Source organism: Lepidochelys kempii, chromosome 10 (assembly GCF_965140285.1).
Source record: "Lepidochelys kempii isolate rLepKem1 chromosome 10, rLepKem1.hap1, whole genome shotgun sequence".
Taxonomy (NCBI): Eukaryota; Metazoa; Chordata; order Testudines; family Cheloniidae; genus Lepidochelys; species Lepidochelys kempii.
The window spans coordinates 66,777,676-66,798,193 of record NC_136389.1 but is presented as its reverse complement, the minus strand read 5'-3'; the positions used below and the strand labels follow the sequence as shown (position 1 = coordinate 66,798,193).

Genomic DNA, 20,518 nt, shown 5'->3' with positions numbered 1-20,518 from the left:
CCAGTTCCAGCACCTAGGCATATAAATGGCTAATTAAATGAATTTATGTATGGAATTCCCAGATTTCTGTGTACAAATTAGGCATGCAACTGTGGGTCTAAGCGTTTGAAACTCCAGCACTTCAGCCTCACTTTGTCTATAAAGTCTCAGCAGTTGTTTATTGCTTTGCAAATGACAAATCAATTGTGTACACCCCTCAGGTATCATTGCTTTTTGCACCTTTCTAAATTTTTATCAAAAAGCTAATATATAAATGACAAATTTGTGGTGACAGATTCACTATAATTTTATACATTCTTCCTGCCTAAAATCACATTCTGAGTTTTCCATCTATTCCTTTATAATAAAAACACTATTTTTCAAATTCCATTGTTATGGAACTTACCTGCATAGAGCTTCTGCATCAAAATATCTGGAATGTCTATGGTCGATAATAATAATTTCATGCTGTTTATCCAGAAAACATTCCAGTGCAGATTCAGGTGTCCTGGCAATATTACACCGAAACCCAGCCTTCTCACAGGCCCAACAGAACCCGTTACTCTGGTTATCTTCTTTGGCAAACACTAAAAGTACCTGAGTCAAAGAAACAGAGTGAATCACGTTTAAAAGATCTTTAAATATACAGTACAGCTGCTATTTCTACAAGTCCTAAACCACTTTATGAAAACTTTAGTGAAGTCCATTTAGAAGATTTATGTACAATATTTAATAAGATTGTTTTTGATAGAGCCAAAGGAATATTTTAATGGGAACACTATTAAAACTAGAATACAGTTTGTGTAATAAGACTAAACATATGGTTTATCATAGAAATAGTCTGTGATATGCCCTTTTACAGATATACAAGTAACTTTCATTCATTTTGCTTGCTTTGACCCCGTTCCAGCAAAGTAGTTAAAATGGGTGTCATTGTAAGCATGTGAGCAGTCCCAGGCACATGCTTAAGGGCTTTGCTGGACTGGGCCTTAGTACAGGATGTCCACTTGCTAACACTGCTGGAATCACAGACTAAATAATTTGTGGGGAAATCTGCACAGATGCTGCAGTGGCATGATGGAAAACAAGCTGTGCCTTCCATCTCATCCTGACTCCCCTAAAATATTGTGACTAGCAAGAACTATGGGAGTCCTGGTGAGCTCATGGGGTTCTGAGGTCAAGGACGGTATTCCTATGCATGCAGCTTGCCCCAGCTATGACTCTTAGGCAGCATCTGCCTTGCAATTCATTCCAAAGGGAGTGTGCTGTGGTTAAAATAAAAATCTGAGAGTCAGGAATTCTGGGACCTAGGGCTGGCTTGGTCACAAACTCATGCCGTAACCTTTGGCAAGGTTAGTGTCTCTGTGCTTCAGTTTCTTTTTTCTTTGAAATGGGGATAAGAATGCTTACCCACTTCATATGGGTGTGGGGAGGCTTAATTCCTTCATGTTTGTATGGTGTTCGGATAACCACGATGGAAGGTGCTATAGAAGTTGAAGAGGGCCAGATCCAAAGGTCATTAAAGTCTACAGAAAAACTGCCATTGACTGAAACAGGCTTTGCATCAGGATGACACTGTGTAGGGAGTGAGGAAGAGGCTTTATTTGGGCTGTTTGCAGACAGAATACAGGCCTTTAATTAATGCTGCTTTTGCAGATAATACAACGTGTGTGTCCATTTTTGGAAAGGGGCAATAAAGTCACTTTCAGAATTTGGCTATTGTCACACAACACCAAAACTTTCAGTAATTTAATCAAACTACAGTAAGATATGTATACTCTGGTCAAACAATAATGTATAGCTTCTGTAACTCACACCACATCCTGCTGAACTTTATACTTCTGGGCTATTTTAAGAATTCCAGCAGTAGTTACACTTTGGACCCAGTTGGCGGAATGTCTATCAATAAATCTTAACAGTTACATGTAGTGCATATTTTTGTAAGAGTGAAGGACTTTGTGTTCATTTAACTCAGATTCCTTTTATAGCAACCAATAGTAGTTTATGCTAAACTCTCTGTAAAAACATGTAATAGTTTGGGCTATTTTTAGTGAAAGTTAATTTATAACAATCTTAAGAAAGGAAGGATCATTTTGTAGCAAAAAGCACAGAACAGCCATCAGCAGATCTGGGTTGTATTCCTGGCTCTGCCATAGATTTGAAGTCGTTTAACCTCTCTATACCTCAGTATCCCTATCTGTAAAATGCGGATAATAATATTTAGCTACCTCCCCTGGGTATTATGAGGCTTGATTTATTGAACCATTACTAGATGGAAATGGTAGAATTGTCAACAATAATGCAGAAAAGATGGACGTGTGCAAGAAATATTTCTGCCCTCGTTTGGGGCAAAAGCAGGATGATGTATTCAGTCATATGATGATGAAATACTCTCCAGTCCAACTGTAACCAGCAAGGGTGTTAAACAGCAGCTACTGAACATTAGACATTTTAAAATCTGCACGTCCAGCTAACTTGCATCCAAGCATTTTAAAAGAGATGGCTGAAGAGCTCTCTGGACCATTAATGCAGATTTGCAACAAGTCTTGGAACAGTGAGGAAGTTGCAGGGGACTGGAAGAAAGCTAACGTAGTGCCAATATTTAAGAGAGATCAATGGGACAACCTGGGCAGTAGTTCTGTCAGCGTGACATTGATCCTGCGCAAAATAATAAGACAGCTGATATAGGATTTGATCAATAAAGAATTAAAGGAGTGTAATATAATTATTGCCTATTAGCATGAGTTTGTAGAAAACAGATCATGTCAAACTAACTTGATAACTTTTTTTGGTGAGATTATTAATTGGATTGAAAAAGGTAATAGTGTTGATGTAATATATTTCGATTTCTGTAAAGCATTTGACTTCATACCACACAGCATTTTAATTAAGAAACTAGGAAGATACAAAATCAACATGACACATATTAAATTAATTAAAAACTAGCTAACTGATAGGTCTCAAAATGTTATCGGAAATGAAGAATCATTATCAAGAGTATGTATTTCTAGTGGGATCTCAAAGGAAGCACTTTTTGGCCCCACACACTAACATATCTATCAATGACTCTGGAAGAAACTAGAACATCATTACTGATAAAAACTGCAGATATACAAAGATTGAGGGAGTGGTGAATAATGAAGAGGACAGGTCACTGATACCGATCGATCTGGATCACTTTGTAAGAGGGACACAAGCAAACAATATGTGTTTTAATAAAGCTAAATGTACGTGTATACATCTAAGAACTAAGAATGCAGGTAATACTTACAGGATGGGGGACTCTATCCTGGAAAATGGTGACCCACAAGTCTTTTTCAGACTCATGATGGCTTGACGGCTAATCAGTTGAACATGAGCTCCCATTGCAATGCCGTGGCCAAAACAGCTACTGTGATCCATTGGATATATAACAACAGGGGAATACTGACTAGAAGTAGAGAGGTTACATTACCTCTGTATTTGGCACTGATGTGACCAGTACGGGAATAATGTGTCCAGTTGTGGAATCATAGTTCAAGAAATACTGGAGAGTTTTAGAGAAGAGCCATGGCAATGATTAAAGGATAGAAGAACATGACATCCAAGATACGGTTACGGGGAACTTGATCAAAGTCTATAAGTACCTATGCGGGAAACAGAAATCTGATAATGGAGGGCTCTTCACTCTAGAAGATAAAACTATAACAGGATTCAATGGCTGTAAATTGAAGCTAAGCAAATTCAAACTTGAAACAAGGTGTAAAATTTTAAAATGAGGGTAATTAACCAATGCTGTGGTGGATTGCCCATCACTGGAAATTTTTCAGTCAAGATTGGATTTTTTTTTTTCTAAAAGAGATGATCTCATTCAAAGAGTAATTAATACAGGGAAGTCCTATAAGAGTCCTGGGTTATGCAAGAGGTCAGATTAGATGATCACAATGGTCCTTTCTGGCCTTATGAGCTATGAATGAATCTATAAATGAATCTGTGCAGCAAGAGAGGTAGTGGACTCCAGGATGACACTAGGTTATAGGCTTGAGTTACAAGGAGAACTGTGGTGTTGTCAATGGTGACAGAGAAATAGGGAGTAGGAAGGACTTGGGAAGATGAGTTCAGCCTTTGCCATATTATTAAGTATAAACTGATACCATCTGAATGGATAATATTACTTAGAGATGGGGTGTAGAGGGAGAAGATGCGTGGAGCATTGATGGACCCCTATGGGATACCCATGGAAAGGGTGAGGGGGTGAAGAGGTGGATTCACCAAGAGAAGTACTGATGGAACAACCAGAGCAGCAGGAGGAGAACCAAGGGAGGATGGAGTTGCAGAAGCTGAGAGAGGATGAGGCATCAGGAAGGAGGCTATGCTCAGCAGTATTAAGTGCAGTCGAAAGCTCAAAGAGGATGAAGGATGGGGCAGAGGGTCTGAGATTTGTCCATTTGGATTATTAAAGAGCAACCTTGTTCAGAGCAGTTTCAGGAGAGTGAAGTGTAGTGGTTGAGAACCAGATTGGACTGGAATATAGGTGGAAGTGGAGAACAGAAACGAGGAGAAATAGTTGTAGATATCATGTCAGTAAGTTGAGAGATGCCGGGGAGAAGGGAGAGAGGCTGGAAATAGGGTGGGGATTTATTTTAGGATGGGAAAACTTACAGAGTGCTGTATCTGTTAGATAACATGCTTGTTGCCTGGCACGCCAAAATGCCCTGGGGAAGGGTTGTGCGCACAAAATGGATCCAGTCACAAACATTACCCTGCTGAAAATTTGGTCTTTGGTTTGAGCTGTGAAATATTTATTTGAACATCAATGTGCATACCATAAATTACAGGACAAATGCAGTGTGATAATCATGAAACTTCACCTTAGTTTCAGCATTTCCTAAAGTGTTACCTGAAGTTGATCTTGGTGGAGTCTCATAGGGCCAAACTGCACATCTGTCACTGCTGCCTACAAAAAAGAAGAGAATTTTTTAACACGTACCTGCTCATGGAGGAAGGAAAATCAGCTCTCTAAAAGAAGAGCTCTCTTATTTACCACTGGGTCACAAATATATTGCTATCATTATCAGCCCATCTGTCTATAAGGGTTTTGTGTTGCTTTTAGAAATTCCTATTCAGTGTAACAACAACAAGGTTACAAATCAACGAGCAGGTTACAGTCACTTTCTTATTGTCATCTGAAACATAAAGCTGTGTATTAGTCTTGTGCGTATGCTAGACAGCTCATTAATTTTCTGTATTCTCAGTATTATTTAAGCTGTTCCACAACACAGGCAAATGTTTAGAAAAAGCTTTCTTTTAAAAATGTAAATAAGCATTTAATTCACAAAAGAAAAGTAAAAGTATGTAACTGGGTGATGGGTGTCCACCCCACACAGGACTGGAAGGGGTTCAGAAGACCAGGCAGGCCAATTAACTGCACAGACTGCACCTGGAGGGAGAGCTAGAGGGCAGGGAACTGATAGAAAGCAGGCTCAGCTGGGCAGGAACAGGCAGGGCCTATAAAGCCAGGAAGCTGGCAACAGACAAGGGCTGCTGAGAAAGAGCAATCACTCCTTGGGTAGAGGGAAGAAGGTTTGGAGCAAGTACACCCAGAGATCGTGGTGGGAAATGAGTGGTAGGAAGCAGTCCAGGGAAGGAGCAATGAGGGCTGGGAGAATAAAGCCCAGAACTGCTCAGTTGAGGCAGTGAATGGGAATACTGCATAGGGCTGCTGAAGGAAAGACTTTGATATATCCCAGTAAGGGGAAAAAATGCTGAGCGACCTGCCCAGAGGGCTGAGTCATGAGGAGGACGCTGTGCTTCCTGGGACAAGAGAGGAGCTGCAGACCTGAGAGAGAGGGAGTGTGACTGGGTACGACCGTGGTGATGGGCATTGACCTGATGAGCTAATCCCCAGAGCACCCAGGAGGAGGTGCCAGACTAGTGGTGAGTGGTGTGGCCCATCACACTCTGCTTTAGAAACCTTATCAGTAATGGATTTCACTACAAAATGAGGAGAGCTTGAAAGCTGTACAAATAAATATGCACACTTCACTTCCCAAAGTATGCTCTGATGCATTATTTCCCAAGGCCATGCTGGTGGAGACCATGAGAGCCTTCAGAAACTGAAGGCTGCAGAACTCTGAGATAAGTATTTAAAGGCACGTATGTTTAAAATTCACTTCTACTCTGAAAAGTGATTGTAAAATGCCACTGCGGTGTGCTATGTACACTGTGTGTCAGTGATTTCCATATTGAGTGTACATGGATTACACATGAAAAGAATAATTTTCTAAGTGCCAATTTAGCTTGGGATCCGAGAGTCAAGCTAGGATCTTTCCTTCTCTTGCATCATTACAAGTAATGATGATCAGGTGTGTCTGCTGCTCTTACTAGCTCTACCTACTAACTAACTGTCTTTGATACTATAGACTATTAGCAAAAAGAAAAGGAGAACTTGTGGCACCTTAGAGACTAACCAATTTATTTGAGCATGAGCTTTCGTGAGCTACAGCTCACTTCATCGGATGCATACCGTGCAGTTTCCACGGCATGCATCCGATGAAGTGAGCTGTAGCTCACGAAAGCTCATGCTCAAATAAATTGGTTAGTCTCTAAGGTGCCACAAGTTCTCCTTTTCTTTTTGCGAATACAGACTAACACGGCTGCTACTCTGAAACCTGTCATTATGCAAGGCACTGCATTTAGCCGTATGGAGTGGAAATCTATCAACTGCATGAAAAAACTTGTACAGATACAGACAGACATCATCTTCCTTTCCAAAGGCAGTTTCCACGGCATGCATCCGATGAAGTGAGCTGTAGCTCACGAAAGCTCATGCTCAAATAAATTGGTTAGTCTCTAAGGTGCCACAAGTACTCCTTTTCTTTTTGCGAATACAGACTAACACGGCTGTTACTCTGAAACCTATAGACTATTAGGCATTATTGCCTGAAGACGGGAACAGGAGTAAATGGAATGGCTCTTAAGTGGCTTTGGGCTAGATTTTCAAAGGTATTTAGGTGCCTAAAGATGTACATAGGTGCCTAGTGGGATTTTCAGATGTGCTTATGCACCTATCTGCATCTTGAAGGGCCAAAATACCTTTAAAAATCTGGCCTTTTGTATTTTTGGTCTCTGAGGGTGCATCTACACAGCAAAACCAAAACATAGCAGCAGCAAGTCTCAGCGCCGGGGTGAACTGACTCGGGCTCTCGCTGAGGGACTAAAAACAGCAGTGTAGATGTTTGGGCTCAGGCTGGAACCTGGTCTGCAAGACCCATCCTCTCCCCCTCCTGCAGTTTCAGAGCCTGGTCTCCAGCCTGAGCCATTTTTAGCTCTGCAGTGCAAGCCCAAGTCAGTTCACCCAGGCTCTGAGACTTACTGTCGCACGGTTGTTGTTGGGCTTTTTTTGGCTGTTGATGATGTATCCTGAGAGAGAGAACACAAACAATTAATAAAGAATTCTCTTGATATAAAAGGGGAACTAAAGTCCAGCTGGTTCTTGCTTAGCTGCCGAGCTAACTGGGGTAAAAAAGCAGAAGAAACTTATTTTTGGCAATGTAGTAAACAAAGAGGACTTGGGATCATATACACCCAAGGAACAGATCTGTTGAGTACAGAGGTGGCATTTTTACATTGTTTTTTTTTTTTCAGAGTAAAACCACACTTTAAGATCAGATTTAATCCTTTGCAGTCTAGAATTTTTCCAATAAGTAATTTTAAAGAACCATCATTACATCCCATATACCACATAAAAACCTTTTAAAATTACATGCTCTTTTCTCTCTATGACCTTATTGCTCCATTGCATAGCCTGTAAGGCTCTTCATGTGTGCTTTTATTTATCAATTTGGAAATCACCAATATAAATGTAAATGAGAGAGAAATATGAGGCGAGGAAAATGCCAGTGCAACACCTGAGAAAACAATACAGGAACAGTTTATGCCTTTGTTATTAAAGTGGGGCTTTAACAGTGACTGTAAAATCGACATAGAGAGGGTTCCAGATTTACTTTCTCAATAACTTCCAGATCAGATTTATTCACTTTAAACACTCCCGAAAGGTGATTCTTCTCATTGCAAACACTGAAAATTCTTCCTGGGATGTGAAAAATCAAGCTGGTTTGTTCTGCTTCTCACCTCATCACCACTTAACGATTTTACACTAAGAAATTAGCTGGTACTGTAGTTGTTAATGCATGAGGCAGATGCAAATCCATCTTTCTGTGCCATCGTTTTATTGGCTTTGTGGTGCTAACAGCCGTAACTGTGGTGCTAATCAGTAAACTCAGCAGAAATGCCTGGAGGACATACAGGGAGAATATCTATAGAGGAAGAGTTGCCATATTTACAGTCACTTTTCTGAGCATAACCACACTTTACATTACATTTTGAAAGATTTATTTTTGTGCATTCAGGCTGCCAGCAGAAAGTGTTTTCAATTTTAACTAACAACGGCTTTGAGCTGTAAGGTTCAGACCAGAGCTGAACTTTCCCAAAGTTTACAGGTATTTAGAACCCATGCCAAGTCTAATATTAAACAGTAAGATACAATTACTGCTGCCAGCTATTGCTTTCATTTGCTCCTTTCTTCTACAAGTTTGAGTAAATTTAATGCTCATAGAAGCATTAAAAGACCAACAGTCTGATCCTGCATGGAATCAGGCACACTCAACTTCCGTTGACTTCTGTGGGGGTTAAAGAAGCCCAGCATCTCTCAGGAGGTGTTCTGCACTTAGCAGGATTGGGTCCTAATAGCAATGGTTGGAGCCCGGCACAGTCAGAACTGTGTTGGCAGGCTCTGTGCAGTTTTTCCCATACAGATCTCCCAATCCATCACCTCAATTTCACCTGAAACTCCTGATTATTTCAGGCCAGAACTTCCCTTAAGTAGACACTATCAACCACGATCAGTTATGTCCTATTTCACCGTAGTTTTGAAATGGGCATGCATGGAACGAATTCCTGTTCACTCTGCTCGAACAGATAGTCTCATGAGAACAATGGAACTAGTCACTACAATAAGCCAAGCAGGAGTTGTCCAACAGGGAGTTAGCGGAGTCTACAAAATACCTTTTTTGCCAAACTGATGTTTAAGCTCCACTTACAGACACCACCTGCATGTGATAAACTATCTTGTTACATGTTAACTTTCTGTCCCAGGTGGAAGAAAAATCCTCTTCTGCATCTCAGCTGGAAAATTTTGGCGCAGCCTGGTTAATTCTTAATCTGGTTGAAATCTGTTCAAATAACTTGATTAATCATTTCAATTCATTAAAACCAGTGAGAGTCTTTCAATCGACTTTAGTGGGAACTACACTGAGGGCTCTGTGCCTTACAAAGCACTATGCTTGCTATGGAGGGTTTGCAAAATCTGGACCCTAAATTGCTGTCACTGAAATTGCTGGTAAAATAATTCAGAAATAAGTGAATGTTCGGTAAACACACAACTGAAATAAGCTTAAAACAGACTGGCCCAAACAACTGTGACTGCTCTGATTAAAGTACAACCAACTAGATGGTGACCTGATGTAACCTATTAAAACATTTCAGATTTCTTCTTACTATGAGTCCTCCTTCACAACTCTGCCAGAGCAGAATCTACAGGGAAGACCTACTCATGTTTTTTCATTCCTACAGAGAGAAAACCCTAATATGAACTTGCTCATGGAATACTTCTCGTAAAGAACAAAGAGCAGAAATGGCAGGATAACTCTATGTGCTAGTTATGGTGATATACTACTTGGTTAGAATGTAGGACACATCAAAAGTGCCTACATGCCGTAGGGTTCCTGCTTACCAGATTTCTCATATCTTGGCTGAGTCTAAAATACCTCTGTTGCCATTCCTAATTGGAGGGCAGAGCTAACCCTCAAAAGAGGCAGAGTCAGCTGGAATAAAAGCCTTTGGCTATTAACTACCAAACAGTATTCACGTTAAAGAGACGCAACTATATTATTTCTGCAGGCTGATTTTTTTTTAAAATATTTTCTGAAGTTTTTGTGTGATGCTTTAATCCAGGCCCCTGGCTCGCCCAATGTATCCATGGCCTTCAGAGGCATGGCTGCCGCCTCTGCTACAGACCAACCTGTTCAGGAGAGGGAATATTGGAGCAGCGGAGTAGTAGGGAGAAAAAGTGCTCATAAAAATGAATCCGCCACAATCTGCAACTACTCTATCACTTCCTTTCAGACTCTCCACCAACAACTGGCTGCACATTCAATGGAAGTTACTTTTTGCCCCCACACAGTCCCTGTGGACCACATAGGCCCACCAGTAATCTCTCCTCCCTACTCATCTCTGCAGGAGTCTCCAGACTGCTGCTGATCTCCCCCTCCTCAAAGGTCACAGCTTTCATGAGGACACATGGGAAGCCGCAGGGTTTGGTACTAGATGATTACCTTTATTGAGAATTTTGCTGTCTACTTACGTGAATAAAGAAGTGAGACACACTTGCTCGATATTATCAACCGTGCAGCCACTTTTATTAAATGGACTACATATGGGCAGTGCTTACAGGGAACCTAGGGTTTAGGATTCAGCCAATAATGAGGATATTTCTGATAACAGTTTAGCACTAAGTAACTGTTGGTTCATCTAAGCTTTACTACAAGTCTCAAGCCTAACATTTGTTCCCATTAAAATGTCTGATAGTGATACAATAATGAGTGGTATTTTAGTACTAAACCATAATATATTAATTGTATAATATGCCCAACTAACAAGTAGTCTTTCCTAAATACAGCACTATGACAAATTAGAACCATAGAATCATAGAATAACAGAGTTGGAAGGGACCTCTGGAGGCCATCTAGTCCAACCTGCTGCCCAGAGCAGGACCAATCCCAACTAAATCATCCCAGCCAGGGCTTTGTCAAGCCTAACCTTAAAAACTTCTAAGGAAGGGGATTCCACCTTAAAAGACCAACAGTCTTTTGAATGGTAACGCATTCCAGTGTTTCACCACCCTCCTAGTGAAAAAGTTTTTCCTAATATCCAACCTAAATCTCCCCCACTGTAACTTGAGACCATTCATTATTCCTTGTACTGTCATCTGCTATCACTGAGAATAGTCTAGATCCATCCACTTTGGATCCACCTTTCAGGTAGTTAAAAGCAGCTATCAAATCCCCCCTCCTTCTTCTCTTCCATAGACTAAACAGTTCCCTCAGCCTCTCTTCATAAGTCATGTGTTCCAGACCCCTAATCATTTTTGTTGCCCTTCGCTGGACTCTCTCCAATTTCTCCACATCCTTCTTGTAGTGTGGGGCCCAAAACTGGACACAGTACTGCAGATGAGGCCTCACCAGTGTCGAATAGAGGGGAACAATCACGTCCCTTGATCTGCTGGCAATGCCCCTACTTATACACCCCAAAATGCCATTGGCCTTCTTGGCAACAAGGGCACACTGCTGACTCATATCCAGCTTCTCGTCCACTGTCACCCCTAGGTCCTTCTCTGCAGAACTGCTGCCTAGCCATTCGGTCCCTAGTCTGTAGCGGTGCATTGGATTCTTCCGTCCTAAGTGCAGAACTCTGCACTTGTCCTTGTTGAACCTCATCAGATTTCTTTTGGCTCAATCCTCCAATTTGTCTAGGTCCCTCTGTATCCTATCCCTACCCTCCAGGGTATCTACCACTCCTTCCAGTTTAGTGTCATCCGCAAACTTGCTGAGGGTGCAATCCACACCATCCTCCATATCATTAATGAAGAAATTGAACAAAACCGGCCCCAGGACCGACCCTTGGGGCACTCCGCTAGATACCGGCTGCCAACTAGACATGGAGCCATTGATCACTACCCGTTGAGCCCGACAATCTAACCAACTTTCTACCCACCTTGTAGTGCATCCATCCAGCCCATACTACTTTAACTTGCTGACAAGAATACTGTGGGAGACTGTGTCAAAAGCTTTGCTAAAGTCGCAGAATAACAACTCCACTGCTTTCCCTTCATCCGCAGAACCAGTTATCTCATCATAGAAGGCAATTAGATTAGTCAGGCATGAATTTCCCTTGGTGAATCCATGCTGACTGTTCCTGATCACTTTCCTCTCCTATAAGTGCTTCAGGATTGATTCCTTAAGGACATGCTCCACGATTTTTCCAGGTACTGAGGTGAGGCTGACTGGCCTGTAGTTCCCAGGATCCTCCTTCTTCCATTTTTTAAAGATTGGAACTACATTAGCCTTTTTCCAGTCTTCTGGGACTTCCCCTGATCGCCATGAGTTTTCAAAGATAATGGCCAATGGCTCTGCAATCACATCTGCCAACTCCTTTAGCACTCTCGGATGCAACGCATCCGGCCCCATGGACTTGTGCAGGTCCAGTTTTTCTAAATAGTCCCAAACCACTTCTTTCTCCACAGAGGGCTGGCCACCTCCTCCCCATGCTGTGCTGCCCAGTGCAGTAGTCTGGGAGCTGACCTTGTTTGTGAAGACAGAGGCAAAAAAAGCATTGAGTACATTAGCTTTTTCCACATCCTCTGTCACTAGGTTGCCTCCCTCATTCAGTAAGGGGCTCACACTTTCCTTGGCTTTCTTCTTATTGCTAACATACCTGAAAAAACCCTTCTTGTTACTCCTAACATCTCTTGCTAGCTGCAGCTCCAGGTGTGATTTGGCCTTCCTGGTTTCACTCCTGCAAGCCCAAGCAATATTTTTATACCCATCCCTGGTCATTTGTCCAATCTTCCACTTCCTGTAAGCCTCTTTTTTGTGTTTAAGATCAGCAAGGATTTCACTGTTAAGCCAAGCTGGTCGCCTGCCATATTTACTATTCTTCCTACACATCGGAATGGTTTGTCCCTGTAACCTCAATAAGGATTCTTTAAAATACAGCCAGCTCTCCTGGACTCTATTCTCCCAGGGGATCTTGCCCATCAGTTCCCTGAGGGAGTCAAAGTCTGCTTTTCTGAAGTCCAGGGTCCGTATTCTGCTGCTTTCCTTTCTTCCTTGTTCCAATTATTCCAATGCTTAAAAGCAAGTATGTTCTGAATATAAATACTTCATCATGCATGTGTTGTTTTTACCAGACTTGCTCTAGCAAAATTGAAATATAGTTTATTAATGGAGCACAATAGGCTATACTACCTCATACACAAACATAGCAATGCTGTGAGTAAACTTACCAAACTGGATGTACAGGGTTACTAGTGGAGAGTTTTAAAATGTATCCAAAATGACTGTATATTAAGTCAGTGGGCTTGCAATATCAGAACTTATTCATCACATATAACATTTCTTCTTTATAGTCTTAATAGTCTATTGCCAGCAATATTAATCATTTTACTGATATTTTAAAATTGTATAAATATATTTTAATTTAATTTTGAAATATACTCTTGAATATTGCCTCTGTGTATATGTACATTATTAATCATCACAAATAAGAATTGACTAATTTCATCTAAATTTATAAATATTCAATCCCAAAATTAAGATGTAAGCATATGGGCCAGTTCAAATGTTCCAAATTTGGTTTTTCGATTTAAAAACCTGGATTAATTTTACATGAACTCTTTACATTTTATTTTAAACCGGCTTTAGTAAGCTTAAACATACCCATCCCATCAAGCAAAAGCCCAAGTGAACAGACAGACTTCAGGTCACACCCTGACAGCCAACTGATCCAGGATCAATCAACTCAAGAGGGTGAAATGAATTCCAAAGACAAGAGCTGTCCCCCCAAAAATCTCAGCCAACACTTTCAGCATCATGGGTCTGTTCACATGAGTAGCCCTCCTGGATCTCAACTGACAAGACAGTATATTAGAGAGCTCTCGAGACAGCTAAGATCCACACTACATAGGACACCAGTATATGGATTTTACCTGCAAGTGGAAAAGGCGTTATGCTGTCTGTGGCTAACACCTCCAGGCAAGCAGTTCTCCATGGTCAATACCAGCTGTAGCTTCTGACTACTGGATTTTAATCCATTTTTTTCCTGTATAACATAACCTTCTCACCTTCTGAAACCTATGTACACTGCTCGTATCCTGAACTCTGCACATTTACACATTCCTTGCAAAATTCCCATTGAACTTGAATGTGTAGGGACTTTAAGATTTGTCCTATTATTTTCTGTACTCATTCTAAGTATTTAACATCAATATTGTGCATTGTAGTACATGATATCTTTTTAATATAACAATACAAAATATTAGTAAAAGCTGCACGCCAACTCTGGCGGAGTTGATGTTCTCAAACACCATCATTAGTGCTTAACAACATAAAAGGAGCCTTACAATACATTGGCTGAATTCTGCAGTGTAAATCCAGAATAACTTCATGGACTAAAATGAAATCACTCTAGAGTACAGTGTAAATCTAGATTTACACCACTGTAAAAATGAGGTCAGAATCTGGCCCCCATGCACATATTCTCTTTGTTATTTTGAGGCAACAGTATTCATAAGAGAGAACAAAAAGGGAACAAAAAGTCCCAGGTTGTTTTACCTTAGCTCAACAGATTCAAGGACCAAGATAAGAAGAACCCTTGGAGTTAAGATGAATGCTGTCAGTTATTCTTAATAGAATTCCAGAGACACAGCCCTGAGAGGCAATTAGTTTACAGAAAACTTCTGTTCAATGTAGATCAAGTGTGTTAATTTCAGCACTTAATTTAACTTTCTTACATGTATCTTTCACAAAAGACCTAGACAAATGATAAAGAATCTCAAATATTCAGACTGTATATTTTTGACCCAATACAATTTGCTTTGATAAAATCTAGAATTTACATTAGCTTGGTCAGTTCCCTATCTGGTCTATGTTGGCGCTGCTCCATCAAAAGAACAATGACAATTAAAACCAGCTGAATATCTGAGGATCAGCTGAGGATCTGGTCCAATGTCTTTTCACTTTAATATACCATATATTTTAAATCTTTCTTAATTTAACATTCTGATACTAGTGTTTAGCAACATAAACGACAATGTAGGCAGGGTGATGCATGAGCCAACTGAATAATATGGGCCTAGATGAGGAGTTATTCCCAATTAACTATTCCTGATTAACTGTGTGTGTGGACATTCAGCGTGGATTAAGCTAATTTGGAATAAGGCACTCTTATTCTGGAATAAGAGTGTCCACACATGGAGTTAATCAGAAATAATTAATCCACTTTAAAATAATACATACCTTATTCCAGATTAATTTTCATGTGTAGACAAGCCCTTGATTTAATTTTCACTACTGTTCACTTACTCCATTTTTAAAATGTTATGTACAATTCAGAGACCCTTTTAGTTTTGTATAGATCAAGAGGGCCAAAGTCTGGCCTCAGATCAACACACTAGTACATCATTAACAGTAAGTGATATGGCAAACAGAAACAGAGCTTTGTTGAATGTCCCAAGAGGGAATACTGAGTGGGAGTCATGTGCATGGATATGAGGCAAGAATTTGGCCCTAAATGATTTAAGAAGCCTATTTAACAGATATTTATTAATAAATTGTGGACAGTCCAATTGAAAGTCTTTAGTAAGTCAATGCTTGTACATCACATTCCATATGTAAAGCATTTTATGCATTCTAACTATTATAAGTTTTCTGTTTGTTTTTAAATATTCTGTGACTGATTCCAGGTTGCACTACTCCAGTTTAACACCAGTGTCACTCCAATGAGATCAGCAGTGTTACAGTAGCCCAAAGTTGGAGTCATGCAATGGTAAATCAGGGTCTTGTACACTTCTTGTACACTTTTGGGAAACTGAGAATGCTGAATTTGTTCCTTATACATTTCCTCCGTGTGGATTCAGGAACTTTCTCTTTATAGCATTGTAAGCTTGGAGCTAATAGAAATGAATCATTCCATTTTTGTCAGGAAAAGTTAATTATGCTATCCAAACTGACTTATTATTTGTAATGTGATAGCACTTAGGGTCCCAGTCATGGATCAATGGCTCATTATGCTAGGTGCTGACCAGACACGCTTCATAAAGACAGTCAAAGTTTATTATTTAAAGGTAAGAACTGTTTCACAAAGCAGGCTAGAAGGTTTCTAGAAAGCCAATTACTTGTAAAGTTGTGCAGCAGAATACTTCATAAAATAAAATGCAACAAAAGAACACTTAGCACCTCTACAGCACTCTTTATCCATAGATGTCACAGATGATATTTATGTGTCTATACACAGCATCACCAAAATGTTTCTGTTGTAACTAGGTATTTGTCCTGTAGCAAGGTGACTAGGTCTCTTTCATGCTAATGTACCCCATGGATGGAATAATTATTCATAATGTACAAGCCAGAAAAAATCATCCATTAATAAATCTAAGTGAAAATCTGACAGGCACTTGTCTGATCAACTGCACCTCCCTTTCCACCACAACCCTTTATTGGAGAGGTTATTCAAATGGAAACCCCACCTTTGCGTTATTATTCACCTTAGCCATATTCTTAAACTCCACAGAAAGTCTGAGAAGATAGTTGCTGTATCACTGTGCTTTCAAACTCGAAGGGTTACGAAAGCTCATGCTCAAATAAATTGGTTAGTCTCTAAGGTGCCACAAGTACTCCTTTTCTTTTTGCGAATACAGACTAACACGGCTGTTCCTCTGAAAACTGTGCTTTTAGCCTCAGCCTTGCCCAAGGGGGTGGTGCACAGAATGCTCTGGGGAAGCACAGTTCCCTCCCTGTTAGTCTTTAAGGTGCCATCAGACTCCTAGTTCCCTCCCGGTTTCCCCCTTGGAATGGTGCTGCTGACCTATACCACAAATTATGACATCCCCTGCACGGACTCAGCTCAGGAGTCTAGTAAATTGAGGGCGTGCAGCCATGGACCTGCTCCTTTCCACATTTCTGCTCCAGTGACGGTTAAGCAGGCACACAGCACTGCTTACTCCTGTGCTCCAGGACCCAAGATTCAGGTAGCCCACACAACACTGGTGGGAACTCTGACTCTCCCTTACTATATGTGGGCATGTAGCCAAAGCCACAAGGTAGCCCTAAGGAATAACACTGATTTTCTCTCTATATAACAGCAAGGATGTTGAGCAGCGAATAGCATGCTCGCAAAAAGCAGCGTTCAAATCAAATGTTGGATTTGCTTCAACATCTGCCCAACCTGGAAGCCCTTTACTGATCTGTATACAACACTCCACTAAACATTAGCACTTTGCATTTAAAGCAAGAGAAACATGAAACAAAAGCTAGCTCACACTTCTAGAGATCTGACCATCTTTTGGGCTGCCTTCTTAGGCAAGTTAACATTGTTGCATTTAAAGTAGAAACAGGCCTGACATGCAACATTCAGATCTGGATCTGAACAACCCAAAAGTTTGGGGTCTTAATTCAGGATCCCACTGAGAAGTGTGTGTGTGTGTGAGAGACAGAGAGAGAGAGACACACACACACACACACACAGGGGTGTGAACTTTGTACATTCTGGATCCCTGGAATACTTAGTACACTGTGGCCACATATTTCTATGTGGTCAGGCCACGCTGAAAAGCATTTGGAGTTAAATCCTGCACTAAAGAGAGAAACAGCAGCTCAATGACCTGTCTTGTATTTTAGAAGAAAATTTAAAACCCTATAATAATGGTTTTCTATACATAGGCTGCAGAAATAGCTGTCACTATCAATGCAAAAACAGCCTTAAGGACACTTTTAGCTCTACAGAGTTCTGCAAAGTCAAGTACACTTCAGGGTATAACTTCTGAAGAAATATCTCTGAAGACTCTAGAAAGCTGTAAGGGCAACATGAACAAACAATGCACACTACATAGAAATGTAATTATTTTAAATGAGAAAAGGACATTTATGGGAAGGAGTGCCTGCCCCTTATTTAGATCACATTGAAAGAATGCCAGATAGGAATGCGCCAGATTAGTTCTATTTTATAATCGTGCTCATCTCCATAGCATCTAGGCATCTTTGGTGAATAGGGGCTGCTTGCAGGAGCAAATCATAGCTGTTGACCGTTATCATGAGGTCATCTTTTACAAGCTGCATACCAGTGTCTCGCTGGAAAACCTGCCTAGCTCTCTGAGAACTCTATTCTCTTATTTTCCCGGAACTCAGAGCCCTTCTCTGTTTTTTTCTTTGCATGCTGGATCAAGAGCTCTCCAGCTGTCTGAGTGTCACACAATGCTTCAGAGGCAGCTGGATAACGGTGTGTGGCTAGAAATTCCCATAGGCATCTAAGGCCTACTTCCTTCTCTCTTTTTCCTCCTCATCTGACAAGGCTAGAGCTGCTCAAGGCTCCCACTAGGTGAAGGCACACATAACTGAGCTCTGGAAGCTAGCAAACCCTTATATATGGAGGATGACATCACTAAAAAGTTTCAAAATACTGTCCTTCTGTCTCCATCTGCTGGCGAGGAGGAACTATACCCAACTATCTGGACAGGAATAGAAGACTGAAGAGAGATTAGTGTTTAGTTTTGGCTGGTGATGAACCAAGAAACCTTTAAATATAGGGTATTAAAGATGTTTGGGACCATGGCATTCTGAACAGTGGAGAATAAATCCAGTGAGAGTTTTCTCAACTTTTGTCTAACTGGAACAGTACTTTTCATTCACCTTCCACTGCCTTAGGTGTATTAATTTTACAGGCAGATTGAGAACTGCCCTTTCCTTCTTCTTTTGCAGACCCTCAGTACAAACAGTACATTCTTTTGGCCCTGAGGAAAATTCTTGCTGCTTGCATTTTAACAGTTGCACTGCACTGCACTCTGGAAGATTTAAATATGTCACAGTAGTTCTATTGTTTAATAGTATTAAAACTGTTTATCCTCTTGTAATTCTGCAGATGCCTAAAGATCCTGGAGTACAACAACAAGCTCTAATTTGTTTCAGATCCACCTACTATATTTCTTCTTTCTACTGGGGACCACTTGCTAGCTCTGTTTTGAAGGTGATCACAGAGTTGCCAGGATGCAAAAGACCTCTGCTACCATCCTGGTGAGTTTTAAGGTATTCATTTATTATTTTTTATATGCATTTCTATGGCATTCACTGTCATAGCACTTGTACTTGAATGGGCTTCACTGACTACAAAAGACATTTTCAAGTCTATGAGGGAAATTTACAGTTATTTTTCTATGCCAGGTATATTTTTCATGCCTTAATGCATCAATAGTGCAATAATCATAAATGAACCAGGAAAAAGAAAGAAAGATAGACATAGCTCCTACGCAGAAATAGCAAATACTGGTCAAAGCTGACTGTGAGTCAGCCAGGCTCTTTTGCTGTTTTTTAGTTTGTCCTAAACTAGGAAGCTTTTCTTATTTAAGGAACAAACCTGATTCCCAAGGTGCTGAGTACCCATTGAAGTAAATGGGTACTTGGCATATCTGAAAAGCAGGTAAACAGTACATTTAAAAAAAAACATAGGTATGTCCATATATAGAAAAAACAGGTCTAACACAAACTGCCCCAGGTGGGGGACTATTGGGGCCAGAGCTCTTTTGGGGCTTGCAGGCCGCTGATCAGATGGCACTGGTGGCCAGGGGATCTGTACACCCCTGACAATACTTCATGGGGAATCACCATGAGGAAATCTTTGAAAATTTCTTCATAAAAATTCACCTCCTGAGGCTTTGACTGTGGGAGGACACAATCCGGGCCAATGTCTAAACCTGAATGTTTTCTACATGATGGTATATGGCACCATAAGGCCACAGCTTTGGGAACAGAATTCATTTTCTGACCAATTGGTAAAGGCCTGCTGCAAACTGTAATCTGCTAATAGCCAGGCAGGTGGCTTGCTGAGATCGCTGGTCCTGACTGGCTGAGAACAGCACAAAACCTATGATTATTGTTACCTCCTCGCTGGCTCACTTGTTTTGTCTCACCCACCTATACCTTGACTTTTAAACTGTAAGCTCCTTAGGGCAGGGATTGTCAGCTGTGCATGTAAAACACCTAACCAAACAGAGCCCAGATCTCCTTGGCCTCTAGGTACTACCACAATGCAAATGTTAAATAGCGATAATAAACACTTCAAACTTCAGGATTTTTGTTTAATTAAACCCTACCTTTTCTGTCCTAAGCACAACATATAATTGCTTATTTACTTTGGAAAATAAAGAATACTTTAAAGAGTAGATTTATTATCCTCTAGAACTACGGCTTTTTAAAGAAGCATATAATAAAAAGTTGAGAATTATTTGTACTTCTGAATTGTCCTTTCATTCAAAAATAGGCAGATCTTTTCTGTTTGCAGCAGTGTTGTTCTACCACAGGCAAATCCAGATGGGGCATTGTTGTTAGAAAGAAGATAGACAGGGATCTCTTCCTCCCTTGAATGGCTAGAGGCTCATTCTCTAACCAGGGGAAAGAGGTCAGATTTTTAAAGGTATTTAGGCATTGCCAAACTCAGTATGGCAATGCCTTACTGATGTAGCAGGCTACATCAGTTCAGCATTACAATGTTGAGCACAGCAATGCCTAAATACCTTTAAAAATCTGTGTCTGAGTTACTAGCTTCACCTTATGCAGATGCTTGTTCATTTCTGTGGACTACAGGGGAGTTTGAAACAGGACACTGGTCTTGTACTCAAGTCTGATACAGTAGCACACAATGCCTCTGCCAGCCCACAGAGCTGGTTAAATATTAC

At 40.6% G+C, this 20,518-nt stretch overlaps 1 protein-coding gene across 4 annotated transcripts in view; it reads right to left on the bottom strand.

The window, feature by feature from the left end:
• Nucleotides 1–20,518, bottom strand: part of PDE8A (phosphodiesterase 8A) — a 197,161-nt gene that overhangs the window by 50,311 nt on the left and 126,332 nt on the right. For all 4 annotated transcript variants that reach the window (XM_073304039.2, XM_073304041.1, XM_073304040.2 and 1 more), the window contains 2 exons: nucleotides 4,859–4,915; nucleotides 386–576 (listed from right to left, as the gene is read on the bottom strand). In XM_073304039.2, coding sequence (XP_073160140.1) covers nucleotides 386–576; nucleotides 4,859–4,915 — 248 coding nt within the window. The remainder of the gene's footprint in view (nucleotides 1–385; nucleotides 577–4,858; nucleotides 4,916–20,518) is intronic.